This window comes from Apteryx mantelli, chromosome 14, assembly GCF_036417845.1.
Source record: "Apteryx mantelli isolate bAptMan1 chromosome 14, bAptMan1.hap1, whole genome shotgun sequence".
Taxonomy (NCBI): domain Eukaryota; kingdom Metazoa; phylum Chordata; class Aves; order Apterygiformes; family Apterygidae; genus Apteryx; species Apteryx mantelli.
Window position 1 is genome coordinate 17955679 of NC_089991.1, and position 23644 is coordinate 17979322.

The window sequence follows — 23644 nt, forward strand, 5'->3', positions numbered from 1 at the left end:
CCTTTAAGAACCGGCATCCCCCGCGCCCTCCCCTCCCCCCCCGCCGCCGGGGGCGCCGGTGCCAGCCCGGGCCGGGAGGGTGGGGGAGGGGGAGGAGCCGCCCCGGGGCGCGCGGGGCCGCCGGCGCGGAGCAGAGCATAGCATAGCAGGAAATGGAGGCGTGAGGGGCCGCGCCGCGCCGCAGGGCTTCCCCCGCACCTCGGCCCGCCCCGCCCGCCCGCCCGGGGGCGGCATGTGAGCCTGCCCGGCGGCGGCGGGCGCCTCCCTGCCGGCGGCTGGGCCGCGCCGCTGCCTCGCTGCCCGCGGCCGGGAGGAGGCGGGAGGCCCGGCCCGGCCCTGCCCTGCCCCGGGGCGGCCCCGCCGCCGCCCGGCCCGGCGCGGCGCGGAGCGGGGCGCTGCATGGGGCGGCGCGGCGCGGCCGGCGCCGGGGAAGATGCCGCGGAAGGAGCTGCCGCTGCCGGCGGGCTGGGAGGCGGCGCGGGACTACGACGGGAAGGTGTACTACATCGACCACGGCAGCCGCACCACCAGCTGGGTCGACCCCCGCGACAGGTGGGCGGCGGCGGCGGCACCGGCACCCGCGGGCGGGCGGCGGAGCGGAGCGGGGCGGCGGGACGGGACGGGGCGGCCGCGGCGCCTCTGCGCGGCCCTGGCGGTGCCTCCCTTCGCCGCCTTTGCCGTTCTTCGCCGCGTAGCTGCGGCCGGGGCGGGCGGCCCCCCCGCGCTGGGGCGGGCGCGGGGCAGCGCTCGGGGGTCGCTTCGTCCCTCGCGTCTTCCGCGCCGCCTCTGCCGGCTCCTCGGACGTCTTGCGCATCCCCGCCGCAGGCTGCTGCGAGCGCGGCCGAGCTGGTAGCACCGGCGCTGCCGGCACGCGGGGCCGCTCGGGAGCCCTGGCCGGACGCGGGGAGCCGCCTGGCTCGCGGCGCGAGGGCAGCAAGGAGGAGGGGGCTCTGGGAGGCAGCGAGGGATTTGCAAAGCGAAGTCGCCGAGGCGTCAGCGGGTCATCGTCTGCCTTTTGGCCCACCTCTGTAAGCAGCTCTGCGACCTTGCTAAGCGTGGCGCTTTACTGAGGTCTCTTCACGGAGAGCGTTTCTGGTCATTCCCTTCTACCTTCTGTTTCCTGGGGTCTCTTCTTGCACCTTCTTTCCTGATGTGTTCTTTATTGCTCACCTAAAAAGAACTGAACCAAAAAATCTACTGTAGAAAAGCTCAGTCATTTTCAAGCAACACTTTGTCTTAGCAAGTTCTGGTTTTGTGCTTGAGGCAGCTATGGTAGGCATGCAGGTGGCTCAAATATTAGCTCACTGGTGAAGCTAGAAGTTTCTAAATTTCACATTTCATGTGCTGTTAGCTGAGGTTTCAGGATACTCTGCCTCCCAAAAAAGCTCCATCTCAATGAGATTCAAATTCCAAAAAATTTGAATATACAGTTTGTTATAAAGTTTAGGGACTTCCTCCATTTGACAGCAAGTCTTTTCCTTGTGCAGCAATTACTGCAGTTTCTGAATTTGTCCCCCCTCCTCCACACACACTGGTTGCTTGAAGGGTTTTCCATGGTTAGTGGAATGTCAGCACTATTGGTTCTTTCCAGTTCTGCTTGTTTTTTTTAAGCATGGAAGTAAGATTGTCCAATTTTACAAGATTTCAAGGAGTGTTCTGCATTCCAGGAATAGTCTTTGTGTATACTGTACACAGCTGTACACAACTGTAATCTGTTGGCCTACAGGAGATTTGGAATCCATTTTAAGTTTCTCTTTCAGTACTGTGGCTGAGAAGAAGCTAATAATGTGTTTATTTCAAGCTTTTTAAAAATCTTCATAAAAGTCAATAAAAGCTTTAATTAGGAATGTTCTCTTAACATCTTTATTTTGTTAAGTAGAATGAAGACAAGTGAGAAATCTGTTAGGGTTAATAAAGGCTTATAAAAATTCTGATCTGTCCTTGGTTAGTAATTCAAAGATGATATGAACAACTAAATGGGTGTCTTATGTATGTGCACGGACTATCACAAAAACATTGAATACTCGCCACTGTTAACATTCAAACATATACTGATAAGTCATATCACATGACGTGTTCGTTGTACGCTTGGAAATACACCTGAATACACATGGCCCTGACAAGCTTTGAGTCTGAGTCATCTTCCACTGGTGCTACCAAGAAAACAAGCTGAGTTAACTCCCTGCCCTCCTCCCCTCCGTTCTCTAAAAATCTTCAAGATTTTGAGGAAGTTACCCGTACAGCCCTAGAACCACTAAAATGTCAAGGAGTTTTCCCAAGACCTGGGAGACCCTCATGCTTGCACAAATTCAAACCCTGCTCTGCCGTACTTGCAGAAAAAAATACTCTAATTGTCACTGTCCATGAAAAACAGTTGATAAGGGTATTTCTGAGCAGCTCAAGTCATGCTCAGTGCAATGGTGACTCAAATTTATGCACTAATCACTGGAGTAGTTTTACAGTATATTTTCAGTTTAAATTTTTTCTGGGCTTAGCCTTTTACAGGTTGTGTCTAAGACTTCTGTAATTTAGAGGTTGGTTTGTGCAATTGTTACAGTACTTTCTGTGCTTTACTTATATTTGCCATCTCCTACCTCCCAACAAGCAATAGATATTAGGAAATGTGGTTGTAAAACTGCAAATTTCAGGAGATGTGGAAGAAGTTTTCTTTTAAAACTCCTGAACCCAGCTGCTGCAGAATGACAAGACTTCAGTGTGACTATACCTGTGTACTATCTGGTCAGTGTATTCAGTGAGCAACAACTGGTAACTGAAGATGGGAGACACAGGTTTTAAAGCTTCCCTTAATCTTTCATTCTAGCTTAATTTAGTGGAAATAAACATGAACAGGGATACAGTCTAGCTTCAGGGCATAGGTTTGCCCCTTTTTTTTGTGACAACAGTTGGTGTTAGGTTTGTAGTTGCATAGGCATTGTGTTAATGGAGGTTTGCTTAATAAAATACTACGAAAGCGGGCCTGGGTACGGACGTGTAATGGAGTATCAGCTAGAATGGTGCCTGCGTTGGAGAAATGGTGGGTAGCACGACACTGCTGTAACAGATACTTTCTGGTTGATCTAATTTTGCTCAGGATAACTTATACATGCTTACACACTTTAAATGTTATATGCTTGCTGACAGCTTTTTATTAGTGTTGTCATGAAAAGTGTGTTAGAGGACCTTGATCCTTACCTTTATGAATTAGCAGTGAAAGGTGCTTGATAGGATGAGCCCAAGGAAATGATACGATATGCTACAAGAGACCTTTCCTCACAATTCAAAGGTCTGGAGGCTTCTCTAACTACTAAATTAGCAAGAAGGGGGAAACCTGTTCCCCTCAAGAGGCATTTCAGATGCCTTTGTGTTGCATATCTGCATGCACGTTATCTGTACTTGCTTGCCCTGAGGTCCCTCACGCTGAGGTCCCATATGCCTTGTGCTTGGAGCTAGCATATCGCACTAGTCTGCCTGCCGTTTGATTTCACACTCCCGTCTTTAGTGCCACACAGCACTACTCTGTACAGGACTCTGTATTGGACAGTGTATCCAGTGCACCTGGGAATCTCCTCCTTATCTTCCAGGAGCTCCTCCAGACCTAGCTTTTTTCAGGGGCTGGGATCTCCCTCTCCCACTCCCACCCCTTCTGTCATTTTCTCCATCCTGCTCCATGCAGGCTCTAGGATCTCTTCTCCCCTTTGGGGCTGGAGGCTAGGTAGTCCACCAGATGGGCTGGCAGCACCGCAGGCAGCGGAGTGAGTTGGAAACTTGGCTGTGGACAGGCATTTGTGGTGAGGGTGGTTGTGACAGGTGAGGGGCAGCAGAGAGGGTAAGATGAGGCCTCAACTGGCCCTGGACCCTATGAAATCAGAAGGTGGGGCGGTGAAGCCAGCGGGGCTGATGATTTTGCAGCCTTGTGTCACTCACTGTACCAGTTATGCAGATGGGCTCTTGGTAACAAGGTGCCACTAGGCTGGACCACTATGACGTCACTGTCACCTGGTGACATGTCACTCCTCTGTCATGCTGACTCGAGTGAAACTCACACTCCTGAAGTCTTGGTTGAAGTGGCGACATGTTGGAGTGCTTTCACCGCATGCACTATGAAGGTATACCAGATTATACCAGATTTTAAGGCAGTCCTGGGAAGCAGGTGGGTTTTAGAGCATTTTGGGAAACCTTCTGAGGATAAAGGTTAAATTTTGTATCTTACCCATTACTTTACCCATGTCAGTGTATAAGAGAAAAGAATAAAGGTATCCTATAAGCAATAATTTGGGGTTAGAAAGCTGTAAGGCAGCTCTAGTGACCAGGTGAGTTAGTTTAACAAAAAACTTGACTACTGTTTTTTTTTCCTTTGTAAAAAAGAAGCTCTAGTAGCTGGCTCTGTTTTAAAGTCATTATTAGATATTTCAGGACTTTGATACAGTGTAATGGGAGACCAGACCTTATTGAACTGGGGAAAGAAGTTTGTCCTTCCTGATTTTAGAAGCAAGCATGATCTTTCAGAGTCATGCACCAGTACATACCATTTGGTATAACATGCCACGTGTCACAGCTGCTTTCTTAACACAGAGAATATATCTGCATTATAAGCTGCTTCCCTGATTACCAAATAAAAAATAGGAATGGTGTCTCAGAAATATGTTAGTACCAGCTGGTATCTGTTCTTAAAAATAGCTGTGAATCAGGAATTGCATCAATAGAAAAGTGGTCCAAATGAGATATCTACTTTACTCAGACATGGAGATTAGGGGTGTGTATCTGTATTCCTACGGGTGTATTGTTCTTGAATTCTTAAGGATAAAGCAAGTGGATGTACACTTTCTTAGCTCACCATGTTTAGGGGACCCTCTCCTCTCCCCCATCCTATTTTGGAAAAGGACAGTTTTTTCTCTCTTCTCCTCCTTGCCTTTCAACTCAAAAGCTTTCCAACTGCAGTTAGAATTTGGAGATGCCGGATAACCTGTCCCATTTTTCAGTTGTGTTCTCTTGACTCTCCCTACTGGCATGGTGGTATAAGCAGTTTTTTCTGGGTTATTTTAGATGAAGCCGAACTGAACTCACACTTTACCCCAATCACTGGGCTCCTGTTGAGAGTGAAAACTAGCAAAATAGGAGCAGTTCTCACTTCAGCTTGGTGAAGCTACTGATAAGCACCAGATGTTTTCAGTTTTGGTGAAGATGCACGATTGTTGAGCCTGAGGATGTTACTGAAGAAAAACTAAGCAGATTATATATAGAGCATAATCACCTAGCTGTGCCCCTGTAAGGCAGGCTTCTAGGTTTCATGTGAAATATTGCAGTATATTTTGTCTCCTCTGCATTGTTTTGTTTTTGAAGCTTCTCATGCCTAGTCTGCTGTGCACACTTGATCTCCAAATCTTCTGTATTAAGGATTTAAAATGTGAGCATCACACTAAAATTTCATATGCAACTGTCCACCACTTGCATTATCCGTCCATAGCATAACTTTAAGCAGTGGAATAAAACTAAATTTAGCTAGCTGAAACATGAAAGTTCTCCAAAATGAAAGGACTTGAAGAGAGGGCATTAAAATGCCTTAAGAACAAAAAGGGCTGTGCTTTTCTGCAGGTGGTAATCAACAGTGTAAGGAGGAAAAAAATCTCAAAGATGCAGCATTTTTCCTCCCTAGCTTTGTTTCTTACCTGCAGAGCTTTCATCATTGGCAGCAGTGTAGGTCATGCAGCTGCAGGCGGCTAGTTTGATGCCTGCTGTTGCCTTTTTTTTACTGATAACTAGTCAAACACCTAGTCATATGTATGCAAATCTGCTTCTTTCTCACATTTACATTCCCAAAGATAGCTGTTTATTTTATTATATGGCACAGGCACTTCAATATACCCGTATGAGCCAATGAAACCCATTTTCCACGAGTACGGAACTGTGAATGATAGAAATGCAGTCTTTAACGCTGTCCAAATGCAATCTCTGGGAGCAGGTGTCTTAATACATAGGACTTGCATTCTTATAAAAACTTTTTTGGGGGAGTAAACTGAAATAGGTTTGTCTTATATAAGTGCTAATTCACAGGGAGACAAAGACAGGATGTAGGATTATGATGGCACTTCATTTTTGTTTTTTTTTGAACTTGCTGATATCAGGAGTTTTCCAGGGTGGATTGATGCTGGCTGAACCTGTAACTGGAACAAGTGAATTGGAGCTGAAATCATTCAAACCTCTTCAATTACAAAAATCGACCTTTGTGTTTCTTCTCTAAGACTCACAAGACAAGCCCTGTGTTAGAAGGGACCGATCACTTTGAAGACTGTGGTGACTTTCCGAGATAGTGTCCTTCCTTGCTCTATTGTGTAAGCTCACTTAAGACTTGGAAGGATAGCTGGAAACAACAGGTATGATTCTTTCTAACAAGAGCATCTCTGCTAAGGGTGTGGTATGCTTGCACACACATGTGCATGCACACACACGTGTGTATACTGAGAGAGAATGTTGGCATTGACTTCAGAACAGCTAAAAGCATTCTTTTATCTTACTTCCTTATGGAACATGAAAAAATTAAATGCAGATCTTTGTTCAGCTCAGCAAACTTTTAATGTATGTTGGGGAATTCTTGTTAAATAATTATCTAAGTCCTTTTTGAAGAAATCTCTATGAATTATGTTGTTTAGAAATTTCACCTTACTACTCTGGCAAGGTCAGCTTGCTTGTGGTAATGAAGATTTAGCTTTAACTGCTTGAATAAAATGAAGAGCTCTTGTTCACAGACCCTATGGTTACTGCTTCCCCCACCCCCCTTTTTTAAGTTACATGCATAGATAATTGACTGAACAAACAACAGACAAAACTGCTCCCAATAGAATAATAACTGCTTTTCACTGCCACTCATCCAGTCAAGTGACATCTGGAAGACTCTTTGGTTATTCACAGGAGGTTTAGTGTGTAACAGGAAGATGTAAAGAAGCCAAGTACTACAGCTGTCAGTGTCCTCCAGGTTTTTCCTTGCTTCTGGATACGTTCTGTTGGCTTGGTTTGGCATTCTCTGTTTATTCTAGTACTTATGGCTTCCACCCCACAGTAACATAAATATCCAGCACATTTTAAAAACAGATAAATTGCTCTGCCAATCTTATAGAGGTGCTGTGGGGATTAATTGGTCCTGATAAAGTGCTTTCTGGCTGAGGTGTCAAGCTGATGTTTCAGGACTAATGGTATTGTTCAGTGAAACTATTTAGTTCTCAGAAATATCTAATCACTGTTTTAGAAGAATTCACTCTGGAGGAAAGCTTTATTGATTTAAAGTAAGCAATAAACGGTATTGATCTGCAAGAGGCAGTCATTCATATTTGTTGCAGAGTAGAGATGTATGGTTGTTGCATAACTTTTTTAAATTAAAATCTTAAGTGAAACTGTTGCTTAAATGGCCCTGCAACAACTTGAGACTGTGATATGCAGCTTTAGCCTGGTACTCAGAAGGAGGGGAGGCTAAGCGAAGGGCTCTCTGCTATTTCATCCCTCACAGCCCTACCACAGGGAACAGCAGTGGCCAAATAATCTTCTGGGCCTTTAAAGCAGCACAGGAAACTTTAGGTAGCCCCAGAACTGCTCTGTAAAGCTGTGCTGAAGTCTGGGTGACTTTGCAGTTAGCTTGCCTTGTGCCAGGCACAACTTGGGGGTTGATTTCACAAGGTGTCTGAGCCAGCTGAGCCTGTGCGGCTGCTGGAAGTGCTGCTATTGCTGATGGCCAGGCTCCACAGTGTCACCTGCCACCTGCCTGGCCTCTGAGCTGGCTCAGCTCACGTATCCTGCAGAATTTTTTGTTTCTGAAGTGGGTCAGCAGGGTGATGCCACTGGCAGTGGCAAGCTATCGGACTGTGACACCTAACCCTCGAGTGGACCGAAAGAGCCATCTCACACTGATGTCTTCATTGTGGGCACTACAGTGTGTGGTACTCAGACTTTTCACAGTCTGAATGCTCGAAAGGTTAATTGAGTATGCTGTTTTGAGCTGCTTATCCAAATTACCTTGAAGGGGATGAGGGGAGATGATAATTGAATGTATTTGATTAAATCACCTTTGCTGCAGCTCGGCAAATTATGCAGCCCATCTCCTGTGAAGTGTCTCAGGATTTGGTGGCCTCTCTGGGGTGGTGCTGTGGCAGTCAGTCATTCTGATTCAGGGCTACAGAGAAGCTCTTATCCTCTTTGGGAGGTGGAGTATATAATACTCCGCCGGCTGATGAGCTCACTCTGCAACCGTGAAAGTGTGTGGGAGGAGACAGATGAGTGTGTGGATGGGAACAGGGAAGCAGGCAGGAACCCAAGAATGAGGTAGCTGTCATCTTAAGCTGCTGTGAGACTGGACAGTTAGGTGAGAGTGGCTTCCTTGTTGCCTGTGTTGTAGTGAGTGAGTATTTCATAAAGCACTAGAGCTGAAACCTTTACTTAACTCCGTGTGGGCTTTTACCTCAGGGTCTCTCCTTCAGCCTCTCAATTTTGCTTTCTCCATAGAGCACTGAGTCTGATGGTTCACCTTGAGGTGACTCGGATTTCTAAGGCCACATATGTGTGCTGTGCTTCCGCATCTTATTTCACTGATCTGTAAGATGATCCGACAGTGCTGTTTTAACAGTGCACACAGGGTAAGGCCCATGCTTAAGCAGAGTGATGCTGCTCTAGTTTTTAAAAGCAATTAGTGTTGCAATGCTCTTTAGACTGGCTTTTTGCTGTTCAGATCCGACCTTTGTTCAGAATGGTGCCACTTCTGTTCCTTAACATCTGATATGACTTTGGCTCTGTTTTTGCTTGCTACTTACTTATGCTGTTTTGGATGGGAAGACAATGGCTCAGCTAGTAAGGGACCTTCTAATTACAGTGCTTCCACAACATCTGCTTCTGTATTCCTTTTTAAATTCTTCCAGGTGCCCCCTATGAGTAGTGAGGGGATACTGAGGGTGCAACTTCATTGACTGCTGTTACTTGGAACTAATTTCTGTATAGCAGAGACCTATTTTTTTTTCCATGCAAGAACTTAGTATAAAAAGGAAGTATTCTTAAGATAAAATTGTAAGGCTTATCTAGTTAGGGATGACCTCTACTGTATACAGCATTGGAAATGAGGCTTTCATATTGATTTCTGTTAACCCCCGTGCCCCAAACAATCCCCAGAACATCCTTAACATGAATAACTTTTTTGCATTGCACAATTCTGACACAGTTGAACTTGAAATCAAATAAGCAGAGGTTGAAAACAGAGGGGTTTTTTGTTTTGTTTTTGGAGCATGTATGTAGAGATGCCCCGGTATGTTTGATTAGTGATGTATATGAACCCTGCATAGAATAAGGAGATTAAATTGTTCTGTTCAATGTTACTCAACATTTCTCAACGTCTGATCACTCTTGCTCTAGTAGTCCAGCCACCAACTTGTTTAGGTTTTTCTGAAATTCCTTCAAGTTACCTCTACATCCAGCTAACCTAAGTAACTTTTCAGTTAGCAAGGCAGTAAACCAGACTCGCAATTTTTCCTTTTTTGTGTCATTAATAAGTATTTCGCACAATACAAGATCTAAGTGTTAAAGTAGCACAAGCAATCTGTTGCCTTGATGGGAGGTTGACTTTAATTCTTATATGGAAAATTATATGGAAGGCTTTAGGCTGTTTAAGTGCCAGTTCTCCAAAACCAATTTTTTCAGTGTTCTGAAAACAGGCAATTTTTTTTTCATTTGTCTAGTAAAGAGATATCCTCTGCCTGAAGACGTCCCCTGATTCCCCCCCCCCTTTTTTTTGCTTTTAAAATTCTTTGAATATAGAAACTCCTGAATTGTTCTTTTTCCTGATCTATAATAAAACATTGGGATATCTTTTCAGAATTTATGGTTGTCATTCCCCTGTTTTAGTTCAGTTTTGAGTTGACTGCTGTTATGCGGCTTAATTTTGCTGCTTTGTGTACTCCTCAATTTGTGTTAATTTTCCTCTAATTTGCAATGCTGTATGTTAGAACGATGTTCCTTTCATGCTATTTTGAAGTGGAGCGTATCCTTTTGCTTCCTGCTCTCCTTCTCCAAAGTCTGTCTAATAAACTTCAATTCCTTGTGGAAGTTCAATCTGTGAAGCTGGGCCAGTATGTGATACATGGAAATGCTTAATAATAATAGAAAAGCTACTGTTAGAGCTCTAAATTTTGACCTTTTGGCAGGTAACTCTCTGGTTATGCTCTCCTATGTCTTTGTCAGTGCTACTCTACTATACTGTGAACACAGAATACTGCTCACATCTCAGAAGTCTCTCTAGGTGTTTAATGATGGTCACCTGCAGGCAAGGAATCTCAGAATTCTTTTCATCACTGTCACAGTTGCAGCCTGATCTTTCTGGGTTCTATAACATGAGTCCTTGGCTCCCCTATGCTATACATGGATTGCTTTTATCCAGCAGCTCCCGCAAGGGTTCAGTATCGACGAATCTTCCTTTCAGGAGCATGTGCTGAGTTGATGATGTTGCTCAAAGCTGCATTGTTAAGGTGACATTTATTCTTATCAGTATGAGCAAACTGTAATTAAAATGTTTAGTAACAGTTTCTGTAAGTATGGCTGTTTGTTGACTGCTATATTGCTGGAGTTTGGAAGCTTGGTTTCCTTCTTAGTCTCTGTCTTCTCCTCCACCCCCCCTCTCTCCCCGTGGCTTTGGTTCCCAATACCCCCTCTGGTAGCGAGGGGGCTACAGTAGAGTAATGGAGTGTCCCAATGTCATCTCTTGGTGCAAGCCATTTATTGCATGAAGAAAGATCATTTTTTACCACCTTGATTAGAGATAGCATCTAACCTGAGGAGGTATGCCAAAGAGGTGTATTTCGTTGTGAAACTCTTCTCTCTGACTAACGGATGGCAGAAGTTGGTTCTAAGACTCACTTGTTAACATTCCTTTTAATGTGCTGCCTTTCAGACTTCTGTGCTTTTCCATCTTAGCTTCTTTTTTGGCACTGCATCTGGGCATCCACTTCTTTTGCTGAAAAGCAACCACACCTAGTGTACTCCACAGTAAACTGCGTAGCTGTTAGTGTGGTGGTGGTTTGCTACATGGGCACTTAAGATGGTCTGTAATTCTGAATAAAGATCAGTCTATTGTCATATGTGGTCTGGTAATTATTCAGAGAAAAGATAGGATAGCACTGCTAATTTCTCAGGCAGCTGGCTCACTAATAGTGACTAGTTAAATTTAGAACCTTGCCTAGTGCTAAGGAAAGCAAAACCTGAACCTAAATTCTTTATGGAAGGCACCTCCTGCTTGCTTATCTGTTCTTTTATAATACTTGGGCACTACTTTCCTCTTCCTTCTTATGGTTCTTTTCTTTTTGGGAGAAGAATGTAGGGGAGAAGAGGGAGGAATATGCGCGTCTAGGAACTTGACCTGGTCATTTGCAGAAGGGTTGCATGGAGAATCTCAGCCTGTGAAGACACATTTGCAAATGAACTGGTCATACAGAACGAAGTCCTCCACTGAGGCTTGTCCTCACAGACCCTTTGTAAATGCCGCTCTTCTCCCTGAAGCAAATGGTGTGTTGCATTTTCTTGTGTTTATTCTCCATTTGTCTAGTAGTCTGTAGCCAATACCCCATACCACTTCCTATGTTATGTCAGATTTCCCAGATGCAATCTCCTGTTGTTTTGCGTGGTAGTTCTGATAAGTTGTGTTGTGTCGTCTTCAGTGGCTTAGATGGTCCGATGATTTTTTTTTATTTTTTTTTAAAGTATGGTCAATGGTCTCTGATTCAGGGTGGCTGTCCTGGTTCTTCCTTCCCAAGGATCTTTTCCCTCCTCTTATTTTAGAAGACATGACCACAGCTGAACATCCTGCAGTTTACATCCTGGTGTAGATATGTGAACAGGCAATGATTATCTGGGAGTGGGAAGAATTTGTCTTGTATCAGACCATATTCTGTCATGTTTCTGTGGCTGCTACCGTCACTCCTTGAGAAAGGAAGGCAACTGATACAGGTGAGCTGCTGAGTGTTGTTCAGTGTTTTGCTGTGTAGTAACACAAATGAAAACAATTTGAGTGGTTGTAATTCACACCTATAATCATTCTACTTGGAAATCTGTTTGTGACACTTGCTTCTGATTGAGTGCTGTATGTTGGTGTTTCTTCACAATCAGATTTGGTACATGACTATCAAGAACTCAGTGCTGATGAGTCCACAGAATAGATTTTCAATGAAATAGCTCAAATTAGATTACTTCAACAAAAATCTTTAAAGACATATTTGCTTCTCAGTTACTTTCCTGGAAGAGTTAAGTGGATGTGTGGCAACACCTGTGAATGACAATAGTAGTGCATCTTATCAAGTATATTGTGGAAGATAAAGACTGAAATGTTATTTTAATCCTGCTGTTTCATGACCAACAACGATGTCTGATGAAAGGTACAGAAATAAAGCAGTTACATCAGTGTGAATTAAGGATTTTGCAATTGGAGTATTATTTATTTTGCTTCATAGACACACATGTGGGATTTACTTCCTCTTAGCATTTTTGCAGTTGAAGGCAAGATAGTGAACTGTCATTTCATGCCTTTCTGTTCCTCTGTTCAGAGTACTCTTCCCCCCCCCCCCAGTGCTTGTTGCTTCTGCTTTCTCCCACACAAGGAGTGTAACACTGTTGCGTGGCTCTCTTATGACCATGCTTAAAGGTTATTTAAAGCCTTCCATAAAGTGAGCATTTTACCTTAAGGATATTTACAGAGTTACATTAATACAAGAAATATACTGTAGATACAAATTTGTTTAAGCACCTCCATAAACAGAAAGGGGGAGGAATTGAAGATTAAAATCTGTGTTTATATACATGTAGAAGCTAGAGGCAAAGCAATCCATTCATAAATGTGCAATAGGATTTATGTCATGGTGAGAAGTGCTACATGTATATTAATGTATAGCTTGCAAATCCTTTAGCGATTAAACACTTTACTCCAAACTCTCTAGACCTAAATGACCTTCTCGTTGAAATGAGATGTCCGAAGGCTCTAGTACTTCTCCAGCAAAGGGAGAAGACTAGGTGATGTAATAGATCTGTTACTCTAATTTTCACTCTGTTGAAAGGTTCTTTTGGTGTGCTTTTGGACCTTATTTTATTAGGATAATCTGCAAGTCTTGAACAAAACATGAAGCAGAGACCTGCAAAAAAAATACTGATTGTGAAGCTTAACATTCTAAGGAAAGCAAATAGACTCGGCAGCTTGTTAGCATGTCTTTCTCAACTGATTTTAATGTCAAATATAATTTCTAAACTTTCAAATCCCATAGGTAAGGATGGAGGTATAATATATATGTATATTATGTATATAATAATAGAGCTTGGGGAGTGCTGATGTTTGAAGGAAGTAGCCTTTGAACAAACAAGGTAAATCACCTTTTAGGAATATAGTCTCCGTTCTTCATGTAACACTAAAATGAATATGAACTTACTGTTAATGCCTGTGGATTGCCAAAGCCTTTAAGTATTATGGACGATGTTCAGCTCCCACTCATGAGTGGGACAGAAATACTGCTGCAGTGTAGCTGTTTACTGTGACTTGGGTTGTTATAACAAGTGCTTGCTCTGTGACAACATAGAATTTCTGGTGTGAATGTGACTTATTTTGCCCTTCGGTCATCGGTCTAAACGATGCTCTGCAAATGGAATGGCACCTGACAAAAGTCTTGCTGAAAAACCCGCTTTTAGCGTAAGTGTGTAGTACCCATGTGATAAAATGAGATTTGGACTTCTCAAGCAATTCTCTTTGGTCTTTGCTCCTGGTATGGTGTGGATAGAGGTCAGACAGACTTACAGTCCTTAACTGTTCTGGTACTGTCAGCTGCCCCGTACCTGCCCTAGCCTTCCTCAGGGCTGTTCTGCCAGCCTCCGTCCTGCATAGGATTCATCAGTTTGCTCACACAGCTGGCTTATGTCCAGCTAGTCTTGGACTCACCTGGGATTTTTGTGATGGCAAATGTTTCCATATTGCTACAGTCAGTTCCTAAAGCACTACATCTTTTGGATTAAAGTTCTGCCTGGTTTTTAAAATTTGACCTGAGTATGATCAGCAAACCTAAACTCTCTGTTTACCCTTTGGGAAAGCTTTTGTTTATTCTTCAATCTGGAACAACACAGTGTTACTTACTGCACTTTTCCTCAGTGTTCCTGATGGCTCATTTCAGAATTGCCCCTTTTTTTCGGTCTGTGAGCTCTTTCCTTTGCTATCCAATTTTTCATTGGGAAGAATATAAATACATCCGTGCTGGATGGAAAAAGCCAGCGAAGTTCTTATGTTCTTTTTCCCCACTGAGGTTAGTCCCTTTCTGAAACTTGTTTTGAAGAACTTACTTGTGTTGTCTGATTTAGCTTTCCTGCTCCAGTTTTGTAACAGCCTGCTTCTGGGATGCTTTGATTTAGCTGAACAAGGAAACAGGGAAATGCACTGAATTCACTAAGGACTATATATTCATTTTTCTGGTTTGCACAGATGTAACAAATGTTCTTTTAGTCCTGTTTAGTTGTTTTCTGATTCAGTCACAGGTAGGTCCTGTTCCTTGGTGATCAGAGAAGAGGCCTAGATTCCCTGTTGCTGTCTCACGTTGTAATCATGGAGGCATGTAGCAGAGGTTGTGTCTCTTCTGGTGCTTGGGGCCTCTGCTGTACAAAGCTGTACTTGAATTGATTTGAAATACCATTTCTAGGTAACTATGAAAAACTGTTGCTTTTACAATAAGCATTGAGAATTTTTTCTACCATGTCAGAGCATCAGTGTGTATAAGCTGGTGGCTAGTCAAATACAGAGACAAAAATGCAGCACTCGGTGCTTAAAGAGTATATATCAGTTTTTAGTTCAGTAGGAAGGACAGAATTGGGGTAGATAAACTCAGTTCTTAGACTGAACCCTGAGTGGATGACTTTACATGGCAGACACTTTGTCCCATCAGGCAATTTGGGTGCAGACGGTGGGGAGTGACTGATGTGTGAGATAAAAATGTTTGATTACTGTGAGGCTATATGAGCTGTTTTTAATGACTATTTTTATTGTACGTTAGGAATAATAGATAGGATTAATTCACTAACGAATCTCTTGTTTTTCTTTAAGTGAGCACTGCTCCTTGTTTTACTCTTGACATCTTTGTTTGCTTTGTTAGGCCTAATCTCGCTGCACTTGCTGTCTGCATAGTTCTGCATAAAGGTAGAGGCTGGATAGGATGTGAATTGGATCCCGCCCATTTTAATAACAATAAGTGGTTGACTCTAGGTACAATATTGTAGCCACTTGGGCATTTGTTAGTGGAAGAGCTAAAAAGCATTGCCCTGCAGCTTGGTCGTGGCTATAGTACACCATTAATCTTGCCCTGGGGTTCCTTATGCTGTTGGAGGTCTGGTGTCGGGCTGGAGGGCTGAGCATGACCCCCGTTTCCAGCGCTAGAGCAGGCCAGGTGGGCTAAGCTTGCTGCGGTGGGAAGTCATGGGTCCTTGAACGCTGGTGCACATCTGCCTCCTCAGTGAGCTAGCTGGCTCGCAGAGACTATGCCCTCTTTTGCTGGGCTCTGTTTCTGCTGTTGCCATAAGTTGAAATGGCCCAAGGACTGTGCAGTTTTGTAGCAGTGACCTGTTAAATGAGAGCAGCTTTTCTGTGAACCACCAAAAGTAAAATGGCTTGTGATGGAGTCAGTGCAGTCGCAGTGAACTTGTCTGGCACCAGAGCGGTGAGCATGGGGTCAGTAAGGCAGCAGTGTCACTTGCCGTTTGCCTTTCAAAGCAGACAGCTTAAATATCAAAGGTTGCTGCATTCTTAATGCTACGCTGTAGGCTGTAATTCCATCTGCTCTAAGTACTCGGTGAAGGTGATACCTGAAAGGGTGTTTATTTATTTCTGGATGTCACTTCTGTGTCTTCCACGTGCCTAACTGGAGGGCACCATTTTGCCTACGTGTTGGCTTTCTTGCTTGGTGCGTGGTTGCTGGGGGGCCTAGAAAAACACTTCTAAACTTTTGTCTGAAATGCTGTCATCAGTAGAAGACAACATTGAAATTATTTCTATTTCATTTATCTCAGGCACTGCAGTTCCTGAAAGATCCCTGTCCTTTGTCTCCTCTGGCCTGGAACAGTAGAAGCATATGTTTATGACATTGATTTGGCAGTTATTGAAAGGACATTGAATCAAGGACATGATTAATGTGAGGGAGGAGTGTTCAAAGACCTCTGCCAGTACGGTCTGCATTTTTAATAGTTCTGCAGATTCATCACTGATTTTGGAACTTGATAGCAAGTTGGTACTCTGGATCAATCTGTGTGTTAGCTTAAAGATACTAGGCAAGGTCAACAAGATAATTTTCTTTGCCAGGGTGTTTCAAATTGGCCTTTGTAGGACAATTGTACCGGTTTGACTACTGGTAATGGTTTATTTAGCTGAACTGCTAGTAAATTAGTATGCCGATTGACAGTTCTGCATTGATGATGTAGATCAGCATTTGGGTTGAAATCAATAAAACCGATGATACAGTAAAGCTCTATTTGCTGAAAAAATTACCAGAGTGAGAGTTGCATCTAATTCTGGGCCTGATGGCAAAGTATTCACAATTGAGGAGCAGACTTCAAACCTGAGCCCTCATGATGCCTTGCTGTAAGGCACGATGTAGGATCCATTAAACACAACTTTGCTTGAAATGAAAAATGAAAATGATTAGCTCAAATATTTTAGGTAGTCAGCCTGGGGTAGCAGTTACGGGTGTATTCTAACAGCCTCAAGAAGTTCTGAACAGATTACAGCTGAGACTAGATCACCCAATTTGTAATTTGTATAATTCCTGGCATAATATGCTTGGACTAATAAGCACAGTGTCAGAGTAATGAGAAAGCAGTGTGCTGCTGAAGAGCAGTACACACAGCACCGACTGGCTGTAGTCTGTGTGAGGTCTGTTCCTAGCTCAGTGGGATCCATTACAGAAGGTGCACGTACCCTGCGAGGTTGGTAGCATCCTCAGAAGGCGATGTTTCAAATAGCACTTCCCCCCTTCGTGACTGCTTTGTTTTAACTTTGACCAAGTGTCTTGCTACAAATTGTTTTTCATTACTGAATAACACTTAAAATGGGTTTTTATTTACCTTCAGCCAGTTTTTATCCTTTGGCAGTTATAAAGGCTATGAAATTGAGGCTTAAAAATAAATATTTTATTCAGAGCTCTTGGATCAAAAGAGTACTTCTCATTATCTGCAAAAAAAAATTGATTTTTTCCTTTTTTGGGATGGGTGAAAGAAGGGGAAATGTGACTGAGAAATTGGAAAGGATGTCTTTTCTAATAATGTCAGTTATACAGGACTTGAATTTAGGTCAAAGTTTGCAGCACAGGAGACTAACAGCTCTAAAGTATCTTGTTTTTCAGAATCCTGCCCTCTAAATTTCAAGAAAAGGTTTTGGTTACAATAGCTGGAGATGAGTAAAACCTACGTGCATTGAGACAGAGATGCTGTTTTGGAATCTCTGCTGACATCTCTCTTGACATGAGGACAACTCCTGGTGGAGGTGTTAGCTTGGAAATCCAGTGGTAGTGATTCAAATAGTCAAAATTGTTAGTAATTTATGTGAAATAGGTGGGTGTATGAAGGAGTTGCTCACAGCAATTGAGTTGTTAATTAATTTGGCTCTTAAGTATGGCTTTTTGGAGAGTAATGCAGCCTCTTTTCCCATTCCTTTGGGAAGGACACAGTGTGCTTCAAGCTAGGGCCCTTGTGACCTAGGGATATTTTGCCCTGCAAGACAATATTGGGGGGAGAGTAAATGTGTCGTGCTTTAAAACACCTGTGGATTCTGTGAGTTGCATCTTTTTGGTCTACAAGAAGGACTTAATTTGTGAGGAGAGCATTGAGGTATTGACATCACTTTCATTTCCTGGTTAGGCCCCCTGGGTTAACTGAAACTGAAAAAAATAAAACGGAGAAAATACACCTCTTTGTTATAGATGAACAGGCACTGAGGCCTGGTATGGCATGAGGATGTGAGTTCCTATCACAACTTAGTAGAATTGTGAGATCCATATGAGATTTTAAGAGCTTATTTTGACCAGCTCATATCTTCCAAGACAAATAGGAAACACCTAAAGACTTAGTCTCTTGTTCACGTACTACATCTGCTGCTTCCCCTGACTTGCAGGGAAGGGAAACATACTTGTGAAAATGGATGTGTTATGGCTTGACTCACTAAACCCCTAAATAATATTAAAAATATATATTTTATGCCTTATGCATCAGATGCATAAAATCTTTCTAATTTGAAGTTCTCTTTAAAGAATAATGAGCTTTAATGGCAATGCCCAGAAGGTACAAATGGGAAAGTCCAGTGTTGAGTATATCCCTCTGAAAGTATAGCCTAAGCATAGCATACAATCCCTTAGGAAAGGGTTTGCCATAGAATGGAATGGTGCTATGGGGATAAACCCAATTGAATTAAAGGATTGGACCTTATTTGCTGATAGTGTTGAATATCTGGAGATCTAAAAATTTGAAGCAAAATCCTCGGCAGAAGTTGTTCTTTTAAAAGTAGGAAATGCCAGAAACAACTTCTGACCCACAGAAGGCATAGCTGTTGCTGTCAGTTTTTACATAAAAAGTACCCCGATGCTTTATTAGTGAGTACAGAACAGAATGAAAACCTAGCTAAAGTGCCAAGCACAGGCAAATCTCCTGTCTGTCGCTCCGGAGTTTTGTGCTTTGTGCCACTTTTTTATTAACCTTGACAATTAATGTTACATGAGAACAAGTAAAACAATTGAAAAGGAGGGCATGTGTGAACTGCTAATCTGGATGCCAGCTCTGAAGTTGTTTGGATTGTTCATGTGGGGTTATATGAAGATAGTTGTTAAAAATCATAATAGGTTTGCGTGAATTCAGTGGGAGCAAAATCAGGTACTTCCAAATGAAGACAAAATGACTGAAGGGACGAACCAGCATCTCTGAAGGCTGGCGTGCCACGGCATTATCTGCCTGGTAAATACCTAGGACGAGGATCTCCATCTGGCAGGCTCTCAGCCGTGCTGCTTAGCAGTCGAGGAGTGGCTGCTGCCATAGGAACGGAGGATTCCCGGTATGCCAGCGAGCCCAGAGGGCCCTTGTGTTGGGATTAAACTCTTGGGTAGTTAGCTGCATTATAGCAGGCAGTGCTCCTGGCTCCGATGTTGAGCTCTGTCTTTAAAAAGATCACCTGCACTGTTTTTTTTTCTTTCCTTATTAAAGTCACTTTTATAGCTTAAGAAAAGCATATGGCTTAAATGTCATGCTATACATGGTGCTTTCAGATGCTTGGAATAAAAAAAAAACGAAGTAGGGATTTTAAACATGATTAGGAAAGCTATATGTGCAACTCTGGGTCACATGTAGTTAGTCAGATTCCCGAAAGACTCAGCTTTGTGTTCGGATGTGTTGGCCAGCAAGCTACCGACATTCCAGATATTTGTGTTCGTTTTGGCTGTATCTAGGCACGCAGGCACAAAGAGCAAGATGCGTGCAGTGAAGTATAAATTCCTTGCTCTAATGACTCAAAGCACTGGTGTGCGTGCATACATGTTTAACAGATTGTATAATTAGCTTGCTTTGTAAGCAGGCAGCATGTATGATTCTTGAGTAGTTAGCAAGTGGTCTAAGCAGTTTAGACAGGTCCTTAAACTTGCTGTATACATGCACAGGTGACTACTGGGCAACAGCCTGTTGTGTACTTCACCCTCCATGGAAATTTTTCTTAGGGGGCAGTAGGATGAAAAAGTGGCCATGGGTCTATGCTATGGCTGGGAGAACAGGCTTTGTGACTGCCTCGGGCAGTCTCTCTGGGGAGACACAACGCCAGGCGTAATCCCGGAGTGCCGCGAGGGTCTGCGGGAGCTGCTGTGCTTCTCGGGTGGTTCTGCGCAGCCTTCTGTGGGTCTGCACCAAATTCACAGTCTCCTTCCAATCTGCTAAATACTCCCGGTGATGTATCCCCTGGACCCCAAGGAGGGGGCGTTCCTGGACCTTGCACCCTGAGGTCTGCCGCTTTTCCTCTGCGGCCCAACCTGGGCTGGCAGTCAGCGCGCTCTTCCCCCCCTTGCCCCAGGCGCGGGCTGGTTTGAGCTGCCTGCTTTGTGGAGGGGGGTCAAAGGGGCTGTCTTTTAAGGCAGGCTCCACAAAGAATAGGCAGGCTTACTAAATTGTGTAGAGATGTGCTTTAGCATGCACAATGTGAATTATGACTACAGGCCCTTTATTGGTCCCATGAGTTTGGTTAGGTTTTGGCCCATACTGTGATCTGTTTTTATATGAAACGGTTAATTTGTAAAAGTTAATCCTAGAGGTCACAAGCTTAATTGTAGACTTATCCTCCCCTTCCTGCCCCCTGACTCTGTGACAGGCAGGCTGCTGGGCTCGGTTACAGAGCGACTGCCGCTTGCACGGAGGCAGGTGTAATTCTGTGAGTGTTTGCTCTCAGGAGAAAGGTGTTTCTAAACCTAGGTAGCCAGTTGAAAGTAAATAAGCCTGCTGGGGTTTATTAGTGCAGAGGAATGTGACAGGTTGTGCCGGTTTCCAGGCGACGTGGAGGGTGGGAATGTAACCTCGGGCCCAGGGCTGCATGCCTGGAATTTCACTCGAGCTGAGGAGGAGCGGGGAGGGAGTGAACATGACCTTGAAAATCCTTATCAGGATGAAAAGGTGCAGTCAGCGAGCACATTCTTCTCCAGGCAGCGCGCTGTGCACAGTGTGCTATTTGGCTGCGCTGACAGTGAGCGGTGTTGGCTGCACAAAGCTGTAACAAACAACTCCTTGTAATGTCTTCAGGAGATCACTTCCTCTAGTTGGCAGGAGGGAGTCCAACCGGCTCCTACAACACAACTGGCTTTTGCTGGTACGCATAAATCTAGTGACCAGCTTCTAAAGTTGAACATTTTTGTGTACTTCATTTATAAGTAATAAGTGTGAATGCAGTAGCAAGGCAAAGTCTGGCAAGATGGGGTGCTAGAGAGGACCAATTTTAGTTATGATTCCATGACAAATGAAGCAAATCTAAGAATTTGGTTCCCAGAGATCTGGTGAGCAGCCAGACAGCTCATCACAACCAACAAGGGGTGTTTTCACTTTCTTCCTCCGTCCTTTTTCTGTTCCTGACACTCCTCATTGTCACTGGCATGCTATTGACTGCTGAGAGCCCCGTTAACTCCACTGTAAATTAACTCAGCAGAAAAATCTGGATACTTTTCTGTTGTGTTACTGAATTGAAGCAACTCATGGAAGGGTTTGGAGGATGCGAAAGGGGAGGGTAGGACTGAAGGACAAGGAAGGAGTGTGAAGGATGGATGATGGGAGAGAGACTTTTTAGGGGAGCGACAAACTGTTAGCCTGGCTTAGCTGCCTATGGATTTGTGCTGTAGATCTGATGCGGTTCTTCCCCCCCCCCCCCCCCCCCCCCCGTACCAGCATGTGTTCCCTTACAGTCACGTGGTGACCCAGGTTAAGAAATTGTACTGACTGAAAACCGACCTTTCTTAAAAATGCTTTTTTTGTTGTGTTCTAAGGGAATCCCGATGCACATCCCAGCAAAGTGTATAGCTTCACTGTATACGTATAAAGCAGCTCATGTAGTGCAAAAGAAGAAACTAGTCGTTGTTACTACTACTATGTATGTGTAATATGAAATGATAAATGCCTACATTCTTGAAAAAACCTAAGTGTGGTTACAGCTAGGCTATGCTTATGGCACTTTCAGCATTTAGAGCTGAGGCTGTGCTTATACTTTGACAGCAGGTATTTAAAATTTAATTTTTCTCTTTACAGGGATATATTGGCTACCTCTATCTCGATGCCCTATCTGCAGGTCTAACACACAGATGGAAGTTCATATAGCCTATGAACTTACACTTGTGTGTTAGACCTGTCTTTCATCTTAAACAAATTCAGATGTGTGCTAGTGTCAGATAATTCCTTTCTAATTCTTGATTTAGTGAATCTGGGCAAAAATGTCTCACTTATCAAATTCAGATCCTTTTCAGTTTTCAGGAATTTAGACGTGCTAGTGTCACACAAAGGAATCTAGCGTGTGCTAAGAATTTAGATGTATGCTAATGGTCTTTGGAAAACTGTATGCATCTAGTATTGAGCAGTGTGGTCTCTGCTCAGGGAGACTGGGCCAGCTGTCTCCAGTCTATCGGCTTGCTGCTGCTGGCCTGAGCAATCCATCCCCCCTTCTTCCCTGTGAGGGAAAAACCATGAACGCTCGTCTGCCGGTTGAATGAGCTGAATCGATTTGCTGAGGAGTTTGACGATGAGTTCTGGCATCACCCCTGATGCTCTCGTGGGGAAAGTAGTTTTGCCCTGTTTAGCTAGGATTAGCTGGGCTAACAGGTACGATCTAGGTGGGTTATAAAGAATATGCTGCGTGTCTGTGCAACCTGCACCAGAGCAGAGGGCGGGCTATGGGAACGTACCATTCTCTCCACATTTGTGGACTTGCTAGCCAACTTCATTGCTGTTCTGAGCTCAATTCTGTAACCGCAGTCTTGATTTGCCGAGATATAGGATGATTGTATCATCTCTTGGGTTTTTTCTTTGAAGTTAATCAGCTTCTAAGACCAGGATGACATAAAGTTTATTCCACTGTGAGTTACTTCTCTAATTTCTTAATGCTATGTAATTAGTGTGGAGTTACTTAAGCTGGCACATCTGCCACATTTCAAGCCAAGAGCTAGAATGAAATACGGAACCTTTAGAGACTTAAAGCATATTTTTTGGCAGGCTATTATAATCCTTGAAACCACTAGCAATAAAACAATAACCACCAGGCATCCTGTTACAGTGAAAACTGAGGGGAGAGGATCATTAAATGCTGACCCACCTATATCTTTCCAGCACGTGTTTGTGACATGGGTTGGTTAGGTGTGAACTGTCTGCAGGACTGACAGGCTTGTCACTGAGTCCAGCTCCCTGAGCCTGACCTTGCAGAAAGCTGCTTGTGTCCTTACAAGGACCTAGATTTCCAAGTCACTTAATATTAATGTAGGAAGGCTTGTCTGTTCTCATTAGCCCTGTGACTTTCAGCAGGGAATGGCCAGTACAGCTGAACTGAAATGCTGTTCTGTATGACTGTGATGATGCCAGTGAGATTATTGTTATGACCACAGAAGAGAAGGTAGTCTTTAGGGACTGCTCTGTTTTTATTTTGTTTTATAAAAACTTGCGATCTTCTCTTCTTCCCTGAGAGGGAGTGCTGTAAATCTGGCCTTTGGTTTTACAGTATAAGAGAATGTTGCTATTTTTTCTTTAAAGCTCAGAGGCATTGCTAGCTGAGTTGACTTGAAGAACAAAAGACTGACTACAGGGTGAGATGAATTTGATGATAACATGGAGCTGTTTGGGAGAAGCTTCAGCAGACCTCTCCTGAACAAAGAAAATATATTAAGGCACTTGATATTTTTGTCTAAAATTGCTCTCTTATGAGAAACATTTTAGAAAATTAGGTCTCATTGTTTCAAAGAGATTCAGAATCGTTGACATAACCTTGCTGTCAGGAGCTGATATAGGTATGAGGAAGAAGTGAGGGTGGAAGTAGAAATACGAAGGCTGTCAGCAAGACAAAGAAACAGTCTAAGGTGTATGTTCATCAACAGCTCTGAGTGTACTGGAAGGAGGAGGACAGTTT

General features: G+C 43.6%; 1 protein-coding gene across 2 annotated transcripts in view; it reads left to right on the plus strand.

Moving 5' to 3' along the window:
• The first annotated feature begins 401 nt into the window (after positions 1 to 401).
• WWC1 (WW and C2 domain containing 1) overlaps positions 402 to 23644 on the plus strand; it is an 86054-nt gene continuing 62811 nt past the window's right edge. For both annotated transcript variants that reach the window (XM_067304882.1, XM_067304883.1), the window contains exon 1: positions 402 to 552. In XM_067304882.1, coding sequence (XP_067160983.1) covers positions 434 to 552 — 119 coding nt within the window. In that variant the 5' untranslated portion in view covers positions 402 to 433. The remainder of the gene's footprint in view (positions 553 to 23644) is intronic.